Source organism: Python bivittatus, unplaced genomic scaffold (assembly GCF_059951505.1).
Source record: "Python bivittatus isolate LINGU-HERP-01145 unplaced genomic scaffold, Pbiv_v1 ctg000000_np1212, whole genome shotgun sequence".
NCBI lineage: Eukaryota > Metazoa > Chordata > Lepidosauria > Squamata > Pythonidae > Python > Python bivittatus.
The window spans coordinates 4,092,517-4,109,101 of NW_028277028.1; the positions used below are offsets into that span (position 1 = coordinate 4,092,517).

Sequence of the window (16,585 nt, forward strand, 5' to 3'; positions counted from 1 at the left end):
TTGAGTTTCACAGCATTTTTGGAGTGGTTTATATCATTAGAGATAGGAGACAGTGCATTTGCCAAAAGATTAAAATCCTCTCACATTGGTATTCCTATGGAAATACACATGCTTATGTTAATGTTACAGGGAAACATGGAATTTGTATACTGGTTTGTTTCATACCATTTGAACTACCTTAACTGAGCACCAATGCTTCCTTAGGCCACAATAGTTATATCTGAAACCATAACATTCCTGCACCTGTTATAACTACATACTAAACTGTTCACTCTACATGTACTGATAACATGAAACAGATCCTAGCACAACTTATTCCAGACCACATTAACATTCTGATGGAATTAGAACTCAAGGAGCAACTCTGCTAGGACAGAGATGAAGGTTAATGGGGGACATGGTTAAAAAAAAAGCAAGAGACAAGAAATGCACAATCAGCCATTATAAATTAAAGAACCACTGGGATTGCCTCTATCAAATGATTGATCTTTAGTGGACCAGTTCAAGAATTTTTATTTTAAATTTTAAATATGAAAACAATTAGGAATTTGCATTTTCAAGCACACACTTTTGTTTCATTTTCTATATAAGCTCTCACAGACATTTGAAGTTATTTGAGAATTTCCCTACTTATGCTTATATTTTAACCACCTCCGCTACTTTTCAGATTGGGAAAAATCAAACAACAATGGACACTGAATTTACCCAATATTAGTTATGCTATCAAAGCATTCCATTAATCTTTTTATAACATGTCCCTTGTGTTGGGTGTGGTTGCTTCTTTCACAAGTGAGGCAAGCACATTCTTGTATGTGTCCAGTACCATCTGAGCAGAAGGTCTTTCAGATGCATTCCTTTTGCATGCTGCATGGATGCTGAATAAGTGAAATCTGACAAGATCACTCCCATCAACATCTCCCAAAAGAAAGTTAGAAACATCAGGGATTTTCCATATGTCTATCATTTCATTATAGGGAGGCATAAGATGGTCTTCAAAAGGTACTTCTTTTCCATATGGCCAAAGCTGCTCAGGAGCAACAAATTCACCCTCCAGTTCCTGATGGCCACACTTGATCAATTCACCAGTACTCCTGTTCAGAAGGGGCAAGGCATCCAAGTCATTCACAACCACATGAAAGCTGCTGGTCAACAAGTATTGTGAAAGTGTTTTATTCAAATCACTGGAGTCACACATAACAAAAGTGCCAAGGGGGTTGTTGTGTAAAAAATGGATAATGCTCACATAGCCTATGGCAAGCAGGAACCTGTTATACCACGTATTATAATTTTTATATTTTGGAAGGTTCAGTATCTCATTCATATTCTTCAAGGATCCAAATGGGTGATACTCCGTAAGAATCACGAACTCCTCTTCACAATATCCAAGGAGTTTGACCACATGCTTGCTTTGTAACTTTTTCAGCATCTGAAGCCCATGAATAAAGTCTTCTTGCAGCTCTGGCACAGTTAGCTGGGAAAGTGCTACTTTGTTTTCTTTCCACTCAGAAAGGAAGACCTAAAAAGAGGAAATAAAGAGGAATACACACACACAAATGAATATCACGTATACAGCCACTAATGTTCACTATTATTTAATCATGCTATTCATTTTATGAATTGAGGGGATCCACACACTTAATAAACATCCAATTATAACAAAGGTCACTATATTTCACTATTTCAAAACAGAGAATGCATAATAAAAAGCCAATCAGCAGCATTTAAGTAATCCTTGCATCACTTATAAAGGTGGGCCAAATCCAATACTATAATCATGGTAAGCTGATGTGGAGAACTTTCCAAAAATGAACCAAAAATATTTTTATTACAGTAGTTATACCTACATATATTCCCAGATTTTATTCTACAGAGATTGGTATACAGTATATTAAAGTATAGTGCTTACCCTTATTTACATAAACTTCCAATGGCCTTCAGAATATAAGCTTAGAATATTTTTCTGTATTTCTGAAATGGATGGGTTTTGCCTAAAGCTCAGCTCAGCTCAATCCTGCTCAATGTCTACTAAAGCCAATTCCCCTGAGCTCTTCTTTTCCCAATTAAGTGGAAAGAGAAGATGAAAGGAGTAGCTAGGAATTAAAATTCAATTGTTTTCTAATCTGTGGGGCAACAGCACCATTTGGCAGGCCCAATTCTGACCTTAAGAGAGGAGAATTCATTTTTCATTACATTAGTAATCACTGCCAATTGGATGCAAATACAAGAAAACTTTAGTAAAGACCATGTTTATGCCATATCTCCTTGAGAATGTGAAGTTTTGACATTTTATTGTCTAGAAAGAAATGCTTCAATAAATGTAAATAACCTTACTGTATTATTATAAGCACTTGTAAAACATGAATAAATGTGTATTTCTTTCTAGACATCTTTCAATTTCATCTGGAATCATCAGCATTTACTTACAAAAATATTTCACCAGATTTCAGGTGTAGAGTGAAGCAGAAATATATACAGCATGTTACTTAGAACTTTTTCCAAAAGAAACATTAAGAACATCCATTTCTTCAGCAGCATCTTCATGGGGGTAGGGGGAAGTGACAAAAGTAATGTGCTGTGACAGAAACTCCACCCCTTTTGTTAATGTATTGTGCACTGCTTGCCTATACAAAACAGTGTAGTATCACTTTCATCATTTTGATGACAGTGGTGGATCCTGAGGATGCCTATGCATCTCTCTGTAGATTGGAGTTATCATAAAGGGTGACTTGTGAAAGTACAGAATAATATTTTTTATTATTTTTGAGATCCATTATGTTAAACTAACCCTTTTTACAGCTCCTTCACCAACAGGTTTCAGTTTATGGACTTCTCTTTTTATAAGCTTGCAAGACAACCACGGTGAGCAATTCTTCATAGTTCTTAATTTGAAGTAGCCATGTGGACAGAAATTTTGTTCAACACTGGATTCTCCATAGGAAAAATATACATTGCCGAGGTATTGATAGAGGAACAAGATCACAATTAGCATAGCTAAAAGGAAAAGCAAGGCTAAAAGGATCAGCTTTTGTGTAACATCAGTTTTTAAATAAGCCTTTTTCGTCCATGTTGTAACTATCATCTTTCATAATTTCTGAAAAGTAAAGAGTAACAAATTATTAACTGAATATAACAAACCAGCAAAAGAGGGGATGGCCAAGCTAGATATTTCAGAATGATTTTTATACTGTCAAGATTTTAGTTTTGTGCATAGCAACACTGTGGTCTCTAAATAAATAAACAAACAAACATGAAATACACAACACCTGGAAAATGAGTAATTCTGTTAATGTGATAGATTTACCTTCATAAATCATGATCCACTGAAACAATTCTATACATATGGGAGAAAAAACATGCAGTGATCCAAATTGCTCAAACATATCCAGCTGCTGCACTGACTGGTATTAAATCCAAATAATACTTTAATTTAAAAAATACTAAGTAATTTCAAATTATATTTGCTGAAGCAAAATATTCCATTGCCTTCTGGAGAACATGATGAGATGCATTACAGTAAAGGAATAAACTTGCACACCCCTTGTGGAGGTAGGAAGGAAAGCAGAAGATTGTCCCTGACCTGCTACTACTCTTCTAAATTACATACTCGTTTTACTGTATTATTTTGTGAATATCTTATGGTATTCTGATTAACAACAATGTTTGTTTGGATATCAAATTCTATGGATCTCTGCTAGAAATCATCAATGAATGTTTTCATCATTGGTACTATCCAGGCAAATTCAATATTTTAAGTCCTGCTGGTTTTAATGATTTCAGTAGGAAATATTTACTGTCAATAGTATACATGACTACTGAGAAATAAGTCCAGCTGGCAAGTCCATTAGGGCTTGCCTCCAAATAAATTTTAAAGATTTGCAAATTTAAGCATATAATGAAAACAAAAGAGACATGAATTTATGCAGAACACATTCTTGTCATTTCTAATTCACTTTAAAAAAAAATCGATTTCTTAAGGAATTGTGTTTTCACAACTTCTGTTTACAGGAAACCCATCTTCTTGGAAATTATTTAATACAAATCCAACTAAGATATTAGAGAATGTAATGGGATGTATTTCTACCCAAATGCACAAGTTAATTCATAGATCTTAAAGGAGCAAACAGAATTTGGAAAAACAAAGGCAGAACTAGCGATGAATAAAACATTTTAAAAAAGATCTTTCTGGTTTGCAACATCCTAGCAAGTCTAAGCAGAATAAAAGAAACTACTATCAGTAAATTTGTCCTACTGTACTATGCTTACCTGTTTCCTATTTTTACAGCTTACATACTATTACCAACATCGGCATAATACGATCCCAGTATTCTCTGCTTTGAGCCACATGAGTGGCCCGTCCTTTGCACATAGAGATAAAACAGTGTAGAGTCACATACCCCTGTTGCTTTAGGCTCTCAGATCAAAATAATCTTTCTGCACTGAAGTGAACAGAGCAAAGATGTCTTTCTATTTACTTCATGACAAGAAAATTTGGAAAGCAAAAATATGGTTGGTTGATCTTTACTACAAAGTGAGATTTTTGTGTGTTTTATTCTGTAGTTTCAATACAACTCTGATAATTTCAGGACATTGACCTGTTTCTAGTTAGATCTTTGAATGGACAAAATGAACATTTTATTACCATAGCTCCTCAGAGCACCCAAATATCAGTATCTTTTACTCATCAGACCATGTTTTGTCTCCTTTCATTGATTTTTTAAATCTTAATGTGGATTGTTTAGACATAAAAATGCATAATAAAAATGCAGATCTCAGTTCCTTAGTTCTTTGCTCCCCTTACCCTTCCACCATTCCCTCCCCATAATACCCAATATGTTGTAAAGTTTTATTTTTACTCCATTTTTGCACTGAGCCATGCCTCTGTCTATATTTTCCTGGATATATACAGAAGCAAGCAATATAATTGCAAAAGAAAGTTCATGAAAAAATTATTCCTGAATGCTTGTATGACAGTGGTACATGAAGCAATTTATAACTTCTCACAAATATTTGCTCCCTAGAGACATTCCTTTTATATATTAATCTCCTTTAGGTGAGCTCATTATTACACTTTTATTGCTACTAATTGCTTCTTTCATTATTAGGAAAAAGAGAAATATCAGTATTGTGATGGGGAGAGTTCTTCAAAAGAATATCAAAAATAAAAAAGGCTGGATAAAAAAATCTAAGAAAAAATACAAAAGAAAAGTCTTGAGTACATCCTAGCATCACACACAGATAGGATACAGCAGGCTTCTTTATTTTAACTTTAACAGAAAAAAAAAGAATGATAATGTATCTTCTTTACAGTTGTGCAATCTAAAAGGAAATCCAGAAAAGCAAAGGTATAATGTAAAAGAAGATACGTGCCTTGGATATACCTCTTAAGACACATTGTTGCTACTAAAATGGATTAACTGAAATACCTGTGTATTGTATTATGCTGTTTTTCTATTTGCTTGCACCAAAATAGTACATATGTACTGCGCACATTTTGCCAATTAAGATCAAGATAGTGACAGCTATCAAGAAAACGATCTATTTGTGTCAACCACTATTTAAAATGCAGAGGTCATAATTTCAGGGTAGGCGGAACTCTTACCCCAACCTAAAATATGGATGGAAAGAACACTATGGTCCAAACTGAATTAGGAGTAACGATAATGCTGTGATTATAGGAACCCTAAATTTAAGCATTATCATTTGTCTTGTTCCAATGACAGTAATCAAACTGCTACAACCGTGTAGCAAAAGTGGTCCTCAGTCCACCTACACGCTGTGGGATGTCACCATGACAAAAGTGTAATAGACAAGTAAATGAATTTGATAAATGTTGATCACCGTTAACAGTACTATACATTGTGAGTTTATAAGTGTCGGATTAAAATGTGTAATTAAGATTGTGTGTATTTGGAAATGTACTCTCTCTACAGCAGTGTTTCTCAACCTCAGCCACTTTAAGTTGCAAGGACTTAAGCTCCCAGAATTCCCCAGCCAGCTGCTGACTGGGGAATCCTGGGAATTGAAGTCCTTGCAACTTAAAGTTGTCAAGGTTGAGAAGCACCACTGTAGACTGTGTTCCCGCAATGATTTAAAACGGACATCAGAAGTAGTAGAAGCATTAAAAGCGAGTGAGGAACGACAAACAAAGCTCAGAGCAGCGTGACTGAAAGAAAGGATTAACTAAACCTCGCCATTACACTTCCTCGACCCCCGTTTCCACGGCCTTTGCTAACTCTCTCCAATGGTCGAGACCAGCTCGTCCGAGGCGACTGGAGCGACTATCCGCCGCTGTTTCATCCCCAAATATCGCGGAGAGAGGGGGGAGGGGAAGCAGGAAGCTGCCTCCTCCTCCTCGAGGGCGGCCAGGCAGAGCGGAGCTCCCGTCCGCCTTCGAGCGCCCAAGCGAGGAAGGGAGGCAACGAGTATGGCGGCGTCGAGTTGCCCGGGCCGCTCGGCTTTCTACCTCGGGGGGGCGCTTGTTGCCCTCCTTCTGTCGGGCTTAGCTCAGCCCCACGGTAAGCCTCGTCTTCCCCGCAGCAGTATCTCCCCTTGCATCTCGTTCACTACTGCCGCTGCCGCTGCTGCCGCCGCCTTTATCACTCCTCGTCCCGCAACCTAACAGGAGCCTTTTAAAGGCGCAGAATTCCTTTGCCTTCTGCTTTGCCGAACAAAAAGATGTCCGATTACAGGTTCCTTCGAGAGAACCTCGCTCGGCGGTGGGAATCAGCCAGTCAATGCGGGAGGAGGGAGAGAAGGAAGGGAGGCCCTGCTTTTAAGGAACGGCTTTATCATTCCCGGCTCAAACGGCGCGGGTTGCTCGCAGTTCCATTTATTTTAGTATTTCCGCTTTCTGAAGACATCTTAAAAACACAGCACTCAAAAACTAAAAATGCACTTAGATCCAGTGCATAAAATAAAAAAGCTGTGGACCAGTACTTCACCATTAACGAACGACTGGTCAGCAGGGATCTTCTGGCCTTGTTGGGCCCCGTGTTTTCTAGCTTCCAGCTTTTGGCTAGTGATCATATTTGATGTTTTACCTGTCCCTAAATCCCAGGTTACTTCTCTGTCTGAATTAAGTCATCAATTTTGCAAATGTTAAAAATTTAGCAATATCCTATCAGGAATGAAAAAAATCTGGACACCAATTAGCACAAGATTCCATCTTGTGGTTGTGTGGATTATTTAATGCAGACCAGATGCATCAGCACTATACAAATGGATCATTCCTATCAATCTTAATTACCATTTGTTCTCTTAAGAATTTATTGCATCTTCTCCTGTCACCCAGCCATCATCTTCCTGATACATAAATCTAAATGACAGATGAGGAAATAATGTTTCTGCCTGTGAACTTCAGCTTAACAAGGAAGCATTTGTTTTTCTCAAAAACATTCTTCAGTACTTAGTGCTTTTCCCTTAATTTTTTATTCTCAAAAATGAATAAATTCTTCATTCTTTATTTCTTAATCTTAAAATAAAATTAACTCCATACCCAGAAAAGCATTTTAAGGAGAGGATATGAAGCAATGATTATCTAAAACCCAGAATTTCCAATTAAAAGGATTGCAGATATAATGTGGCTACCATAGACTGTGAGCCACTGGGAAGCTGCAACTGGGACAGAAGCAGCCCATTTACAGGCAGATATTACTTACCAGAAGCACATTACTATATAAATATGTTAAAATAAGTAAGTTAGACCTGTGATGCTGGTTTCTAGGTGCAATTCAAAGACTGGTTTTGACTCATAAAACCAGCACTTTGGTTTGGTACCTTGTGAAGAAAAATACAGAAATAATCTTGAAGAAGGAATATAAGGGAGTTATAAAGTGAAGAAGCGGTAAGAAAGAAACTGAAGATTTTTCTGCCTTGATTCTCTTTGATGTAAGAGCAGGGAGAGAGAAACTCTATCCAGCTTTCAAGATTCTGCAACAATAGAGTTCCAGTAATCCTTGTGGAATCTGTTTCCTCACCCAGCCTACCCTGAAGGTGTGCAGAGCAACAGAGATGACCTTGGAGAAATTATGCAGCGATGGTTACAAAAATGTTTTAAGTCCAGGAAATGAAGAAAACATTAAGAAGAAACTCAGAAAGCCTTAACTCCCTAGAGTATAAGAGGGAAGGAAAGGAAAACACAGTGAGCCTTTCAACTTTCTGTTACTATAGCCCAGTGTTTCTCAACCTTAGCAGCTCTAAGATGTGTGGACTTCAACTCCCAGAATTCCCCAGCCAGCCATCAGTATGCTGGCTGGGGAATTCTGGGAGTCTGAAGTTCACACAGCTGCTAAGGTTGAGAAACACTGCTATAGACTATCTCAGTAAAGTAGAGCTCCAGTCGTTCTTGAAGAATCTATTTCTTGACCTTGCCTACTTCAAAGGGTTGATAGAAAGGCGGACATGTAGATACCACCAGAATCTCCAAGCAGAATCCAGTACGTTTTCTCCCAGGTGAAGCTCTTGGCTGCACCCCATTTTCATGAAAGGACGGGAGCCAAAGTGTGTTTTTGTGTTGCATCCCCAGTCTTATAGAATGGCCTTCACTTAGAAGTGAGGGATGTCCCATCTGCTACAGTTTTCTGAAGATTGGTTAAGATAGAGCTCTTCTGGAGAGGATTTGGCAGTATGTTGCTGCCATCTTTTATTATTTGCGATTTTGGTTAATGATAGTTCCATCAGTATTATTATTAGGCTGTTTTGTTATAATATATTGGTTAATTATGTTATTACTATATAACACACTATATTGTTATGTTGGTAAGGTTACTGGGTATAAAGAGAACTTCCTCCAACAGTCACATGACATTGCTGATTATGCTTTCCTTTGTGAAATGTTTTTTGAGGCTTCAGAGTACACAAGAAAGAAAAGGCAATTCCAGGATTCTCAGTTCTTCCGAACCAGAGAGACAAAAATATTCAATTCTGATTTTTTATATATAAATATTAAAACACACATTCATTTTTAACTCTAGATATATCCAGACGACCACCCTGGAATTTGAAAATGGATCAAGCTTTACTACAAATTCATAACGAGTTGCTCATTGAGAACGTGACCATCTACTGGGTCTCAGATTATTGTTATGAGGTAACTATAGTCTTGGGGGGAGGAGAGAACCCTACAATCAAAATACTGTAAAGTGATGCAAACTGGATTCAATGTATCCATTGAGTCAAACTTCAATTCAGGTTTGTAAACCATGATTCATGTTTGAACTGAGTGTCAGTTATAGAAGAAAACTTGTCTAATCACAAGTAAATATACAGCTAGTTCAGTACATTTTATTTCAGATACTATAACTCTGAATATATAAAATCAAGGTAATTTTTAAATCTTAGAATATCGTTGTATAGTTTTGCCCAGCAGCTATTTCTTTTAGAACAAACCACTTTGTTTGTTCTGTATCCAGTAACCCTTCTATTTGCTTTTAATTTTAAAGGTGGGAATGTTGGTTCATCTACTGTAAGGCAAATCTATTTCTTATGGTCTTTATTCTTTTCCTTTTCCTTTTCCTTTTCCTTTTCTTTTTTTTGGTAGTGTTTGCAACAGGAGTTGATTTCTGTCCTAATGAACAGAACATCCAAAGAAACTCACATTGTAGCTGTTGATTCTCAGCATGCTCTCACCCTGGTGGTCAATAATACTAAAGAAGGAAAAGAACTGTGCAGGTTAGTACCTTATGCTAGTATGATCAATATTGAAATCACTCAGGCTGCAGACTTTTGAGATGCATAGGTTTCTGCTATGTGGTTATCACTTAGAGAAATCACAGAGTTATTGTAAGTTGTTTATTTAGATAATTTACCCAAAAAGGGACTGAAATGTCAATTTCAGTATAATTTAATTTTATACAAAGGTAATAATGTTATGTAAACAAAGTTCAACAGGCAGCTGTAGTTGCCGACTTTATAGCATATCAAAACTACTTTGTAAAGGCAAAACAAAATTTGAAATAAAATAGAAAAAGTGAGTTTATAAAAGGTAGGATAAACTGGGTACAAACAGAGATAGAAATCACTTAAGAAGAGAAGCATAAAATAAGGAAAGTGAGCAGAAGGCAATAGAAAATGAAGAGATTCGCATATATTCCATAAGCTTACATATCAATAAGAAAACATCCAAGTATATTCACAATGCTTAAAGTGCTCTGTTTCTATAGAGCTTGTGAACTGGACAGGTATTATGTTGGTGTTTACCAGCTTTGTAAGCAGTAGTAGCATTCATGTGTAAGATGTATGAATCCTTTTTAACTTAAGAATCATGATAACCTCATGTATGGAAATATTAACACATTCAGAGAACCCTGGATGAGTTCTTGAGGTCATGTTTTATGGAGTTATTTATATTTAGCTCTTTTGAGCTTTCAAGCACACAAATTCTGTTAATAATTCTGTTAATATGTTGTCAAGATGGTTCTAACTTGAACTAACTTTGCAAGTATTTTTTTCACTTTGCTGTTTTTAGGATTCATTATCATTTTGGAGAATATGGAAACTATTCTTTAAGGATTAGGCATCTCCAGAGCAACATCCTGAAGATTTCATGCGATATAGTTATCAACCAAAGTCCTTTCAACAGCTATCTCCGTATGTTACTTTAAACTTTTATGTCTTAATTGTTGTTAGTTGCCTTAATGCTTGCCTTTCTTCATTTAGAAAATTGACTAGTTGCTGTACAGTCACGTTTGGCTTGAATATTTCGGTTCAAGCATGCTGCCACATCTCAGTTCATCCTATGAGCAAGAGGAACCTAAGGCTTGCAGAGTGGAAATCCACCATTCAACAGTCACTGCTGAACCAGTTCAGCCTGTTTTCTCCCACGCTTGCTAATCTAAGTAAGCAGCAGGAAGGTACAATGAACACATGAAAATTACTTGAATTTGGGCGCAGTCACATCCTAGATTTTATATTAAAAAGCTTATTAGCAGCTGGAGGTGGAAAAGATGAGTAGCATAAGAAAAGAAACAAAATTGTTTACTTTCTCATTAATCTAGTTCAAAAGAGTTTAAAAAGCAATCTCAGACTTAGTTGGGAGGAGCAAGGAGATAGATGCTGGCCTGACACTCTGTTGAGGCTTCAAATCTGTTTTGAAAGCATAAACTGAAACTAAGACGTGGTTTGCTAATCAGAGCCTTTCTACAAGAGGGGTGAGATATGGATAGATAAATGAGGGCTAGATGGTACAGTGGACTAATGAATTTACAACTGATTGATCAAATGGGTCTCCGTTATCCTGAATGGAAGTATCAAGTGAGGTTGTCCAGGGGTCTATCCTTGCCTGGTGCTGTTTATCATTTTATAAATTATCTAAAGGTTGGAATGGAATATTTATCAGATTTGCAGGTAATATGAAGCTAAGGGGATTGGCTAATGATGTAGAGGACAATACAGTGGTACCTCGGGATACGAACGCCTCTACTAACGAACTTTTCGGGTTACGACCAGCTCCGGCTGCAAAAATTTACCTCGATGTGCGAACTCCGCCTCGGGGTACGGCCATTTTTCTGCCCCTGACACGTGGTCCGCGGCCATTTTTCCGCCGCGCCGCGCCCAGCCATTTTCACGCCGCGCTGCACCCGGCCGTTTTCGTGCCGTGCCGCGCCTGGCCGTTTTCGCACTGCGCCCGGCCGTTTTCCTGCCCCTGACGCGTGGTCTGCTGATGCCAGAACGGATTAACGGTAATTACATTGAACCTTATGGGAAAATTTGCTTCGGGGTGCGACCAAATTCAGAGGGCGGAACGGATTAACCGGATTTACATTGAACCCTATGGGGAAATTTCCTTCGGGTTACAACCAACTCGGGATACGCCCAGAGTCACGGAACGGATTAAGTTCGTATCCCGAGGTACCACTGTATATGTGTGTGTGTGTGTGTGTGTGTGTGTGTGTATATATACATATATATATATTTTTTTAAATCTGCACTCAGTCGTTACCGACTCTGCAGTGACTGCTTTGGACGAGTCCTTGCAGTTTTCAGGGCAAGGTGTTTCGGAAGTGGTTTGCCAGTGCCTCCTTCCTAGAGCAGAGCCCAGCTGGCGAGTACAGGAGGCGGAGTTTCCGTTGCTTCGCGCCTTTTTTCGGGCGAGCGTGGCTTCCGCGCTACCAGCAACTGCTCCCGACTCTTTTTGCAAGATGCCGCCAGCATTTTTCCTCTCACCGGAGTGAGAGTACCCATTTATCTACTCACGTGAGTTTTCGAACTGTTGGGTTGACAGGAACTGGGGAGGAAACAGGAGCTCACCCTGCTAACGCAAAGGCTGGACTCGAACCGCTGAAGTGTCGACCATTTCTGGCCGGCAACTTTCAGCGTCATTAAGCCGCTGCGCCACCGCGTCCCCTAGCAGAGGACAATATAACAAATGACTTTAACAGGCTTCAACAGTGGATCATATCCAGATGCATTACATTCAGCTATGACAAGTGCAAGGTTCTGCATTGGACAGGAAAAATCAAATGCATAGAGACAAGACTTGGGGAGACCTGGCTTGGCAATGTTGAGTGTGAAAAGAATCTAGGAACACCAGATCAGCATGAGCAAAATTTTGGCTGCATTAATAGAAGCATTCCATCCAGATCATGGGAGCTAAGAGTTCTATTATACTCTGTGCTGATTAGGCCACGCTTGAAGCATTCTATCTAATTCTGGGCATTCCATTTTAAAAGGAAGAAAGTGGAGCAGGTTTGGGATTTGTTCTCTGATGGAACTGGAAATAGAACAAGAACCAATAGGTTGAAATTAAAGAATCAGGCTGAATATTAGGAGTTTTCTAACTTTAAGGGTTGTTCAGTAAAACAGTCTGCCTAGAATAGTGGTAAACTCCCCCCTCATTGGAGGTCTTTAAATGAGAAGGGATGACTACTGTTAAGGATAATTAGTGGATTAACAGGGGTTGGACTAGAAGACCTACTAACTGTAAGACCCTTCTAACTCATATGGTGTGTGATTATATGAGCATTCCACTTGGCTCTGTTGAGAAAATGAAATAATTAATGTAATCAATTATAAAATAAAAAATGATTGGAAAGGTAAAAATCTTTCCCCCTACTCCCTTCCTACCTCAAAGCAGTATGTGGTTGACAGCTGGTACTGGAAGAAAATGCTGTGGATGTATATTTAGCTGTTTAATTATTACAGGCATTTTTATATTTCCTCTTAAAGTTTTGTGTCCAACAGATATAAAATTGTTTAAAATATTCTCTGGGTGTCACTTAGAAAGGCCTCTGAAAATGACCTCTGGATCTGAGTACCAGATTAGAAGCCAATTTTGCTGACATGGCACTAGTGTTTTGAGTCATTCAGCCTTATTAACTAAAGATTAATTATAGTTTCCAGATTATGTTGCACTGTGTACAATGTATTATAGTTACAGACAGGCTACTTTTGTTAGGTAGGATTCTTGCTAGCATATCAAACAAAGCTGATGACATCTATTTCAAGCCATTAGGACTAGCTGTGCCTTTGATTATGTTGTTGGATGAATGAGCACTCCCAAATTATTTCTTGATCTTTTATAGAAATGTATCTCTCTTCAGAATAGACTGAACTGGGCAAACCAAACACTTGGAGATAGTATTCTTAATCAGTGCCTAGATGAAGGCCAATCAATTCAGTCTTATATGATTGACCCTCATCCAGGCACTGATTCAGAATACTATGTATGCAGTATCCTCTATCTATGGATATCCCTTCAGCCCCAGTTTTAGGATGATTTCACGCAGATAATAAAAAGTATGGGAGATAACATGGAAAACTGCAGGATCTCAAAATATCATTTCCAGTCCTTCAATAGGACCTTCTGAATACCTCCTAGGAGGAATGGAACCTAGTTTGAAGTAAAGTAGTACCTCCAGCTTGAATGCAGAAAGACTATCCAGAGGGCTAGTAGAATCTGTGGCTTTTCTTACACACAATGTATTGCAATGTATTGTCATTTTTAATGAAAAATGAGCAAATGATGGAGCTCTTATTTTTTCAGTTCTGACTGTCGTATATCAATGAGAAAAAGGTGATTACTTGATAATTTCTGATAATTTTTCTGTAATCATAGTTTTTCCTTTAAAAAAAGTTTTGTACACTTAGACACACATATCTTGATGGATACACTTTGTTTCAGAGGAACGGGCAATATCAGAGAAGAGGAAGTGTAGCATTGTATATCAGAAATAGTTGCCTATACAGAAGTTACCTGAAGGTAACACAAGTTTTGAAAGCATCTGGGTTAAGATAAAATGACAGCCTAGCAGAAGGCTAATTTACTAGGAATTTGCTTCATATCACTAAACTAATCAGAAGAAATAGATGATGATTTATTAAAGCATGTAACTGAAGCCTCTAAAAACCATGAAGTGGTGTGATGGGAAATGTCAACTACTCAGACATTTGGTAGAAGACTAATTCTACCTAATTCTGGCTAAGGTCAAAAAAGTTTTTGGGTTATGCTACTGATACAAACTAGTTTGGTAAAAATCAGTCAAATAGAAATCATAGGTTTTAGGAAGACTTACTTTAAATCATCATTTATTAAATTTGTATGGCGCCCAACTCTCAACAACTGGGCGGCTCACAACAATCAAAAGAATTACAACAAAATCAGTAAAACAAACGATAAAAGATGGCAAACTTAATGAAGTGGGGGGTCTCCCCCTTGATAAAGGTCTGGATGAAGAGCCAGATCTTCATAGCTCTTCTAAACCACAGCAGAGTAGGGGCCATCCAGATTTTGCGGGGGAGGGGAATCTTGTTCCAGAGGGCAGGTGCTGCTATACAGAAGGTACACTTCTGGGGTCCCAATATTGCTTAATCAAGGGAAGCTGGAGTGTGCCAACCCTGCAGGATTGAATTGGCCGGACAGATGTTACGGAAAACAGGTGGTCCTTCGAGTAACCATGCCCTATGCCATATAGGGCTTCATAGGTAATAACCAGCGCCTTGAATTGCAGCTAGAACCAAACTGGCATTTAGAGCAGCTTGCAAAGCAGAGGTGTTACATAGGCATACTGAGGCATGTTCGTTACTGCTCACGCTGCTGCATTCTGGACCAGTTGAAGTTTCTGGGCGGTCTTCAAGGGCAATCCCATGTAGAGTGTGTTATAGTAGTCAAGCTGCACGGTGACTGGAGCATGAGTGACTGTCTGAAGGGCCCCTCTTAAACTAAGGGAATAATAAGAAAGATATGGCAAACAAACTTTTCTCCTTGCTGCTCACATATTTGAAATAACGCTTCTTACTGAATTTTGCGTCTCTTGCTAGACTCATTTTCTGCCTTTCTAGGCTGCAATGAGTCTAGCAAGAAGGGCAAAATTCAGTAGTAAGAGTTACTTCAAATATGTGAGTAGCAAGGAGAAAAGCGGAGAGGTAATGAAGGACTGCTGGTAATGATGGAGAAATTTTAACATAATCAAGAAAATCAAAGGAACTCATTTTGAGTCTCTATTTTGCTCTGTCTTTACACTGAAAGAAACGGTGATTTGAATAGCACAAACCAGGAGCAAACACAACAAGAGAGAATACAGGTCAGTAAGGATGTAGTACAGGTAGTCCTTGCTTAAGATGGTATTTGGGGCCAGAATTTCTGTTGCTGAGCAATGCAGTCATCAAGTGCAATGTAATGTGACCACATCGCATAGCAGCAGTAATCCTGGCAGTCCTGGTTGCTGTCATTAAGCGAGGATTGTGGGTTGTTAAGTGAGGGCCTCACATGACTGTGACTTGTGATTTCCTGCCTTGTTAGTGACTGGGGAAAGCAAAGTCAGTGGGGAAGCCAACAGGAAGTTGCGAGTCCCGGGTGGCTCACAAGCAGGCTGGCGGGTGGGTGAGTGCTACGGAGTGAGGCTGGATGGTGGGGTGCTGCAGCATGAGCATGTGCAGGCTGGGGAGGGGTGCTATGGTGCCATACGAATGTGTGGATGGGGGAGGGGTGCTGTGGGGCAGCACAAGTGCGGTTGGGCAGGGGAGGGGGTGCTATGGCATGAGCATGGCCAGGCAGGTACTACGGAGTGCAGGGGGAGGGGTGCTGTGCTCTGTGCTCTGTAGTGAGGCACCTGGGAAAAAAAGCAGCCAAAGTGATTTACCAGAGTGACTTGTGACCTTCCCTGCCAGCTTCCCCTAGAGCTTTGCTGGTAGGAAACCGGCAGGGAAGTTAGCAAATGGTGAACACATGACTGCAGGACACTGCAACCATCATGTGAGCCAGTTGCAAAGTGCCTGGATCACGATCATGTGACCACTGGGGTGCTGTGACAGCTGGAATTTGAGGACCAGTCATAAGTACCACTGGTTCAGCACTGTTGCAACTTCATACGGTTGCTAAACAAGAGTCATTAACCAGGGACTTACAGGGACTACCTGTAAAGCTAATTTCTAGCTCATTTGAATACCCTCAGTTGCTCTGGTAAAACACACCCTAGAAAACTGAAGGACCTCTGTCAGGACCTCTGCCAATTATCTTTGAGGAGTCCTGGAGAACTAGGGAGGTGCCAGAGGACTGGAGAAGAGCAGAAGTCCCACTGTTGAAGAAAGAGGATCCCACTTATTATTGATTAGTGAGCCTAACATGAATCTTTGAAAAGGTGTTAGAGCC

At 39.0% G+C, this 16,585-nt stretch overlaps 2 protein-coding genes across 5 annotated transcripts in view; one reads left to right on the forward strand and one right to left on the reverse strand.

Moving 5' to 3' along the window:
• Positions 1-497: 497 nt before the first annotated feature.
• On the reverse strand, positions 498-4,252 carry POMK (protein O-mannose kinase). The gene is given in 3 exon segments (XM_025168629.2): positions 498-1,516; positions 2,786-3,058; positions 3,060-4,252. Coding segments are annotated over 3 exon segments (1,071 nt in total). The 5' UTR covers positions 3,087-4,252; the 3' UTR covers positions 498-745.
• Positions 4,253-6,198: 1,946 nt separating this feature from the next.
• The window catches only part of HGSNAT (heparan-alpha-glucosaminide N-acetyltransferase), a 30,748-nt gene continuing 20,361 nt past the window's right edge, over positions 6,199-16,585 (forward strand). Inside the window, exons 1-4 of one of the 4 annotated variants that reach the window (XM_088135814.1) lie at positions 6,199-6,515; positions 8,973-9,088; positions 9,539-9,669; positions 10,466-10,587. In XM_088135814.1, the coding sequence (XP_087991940.1) occupies positions 6,242-6,515; positions 8,973-9,088; positions 9,539-9,669; positions 10,466-10,587 (643 nt within the window). In that variant the 5' untranslated portion in view covers positions 6,199-6,241. The other 3 variants (XM_007431327.4, XM_025168620.2, XM_025168621.2) reach the window with 3 other exon arrangements.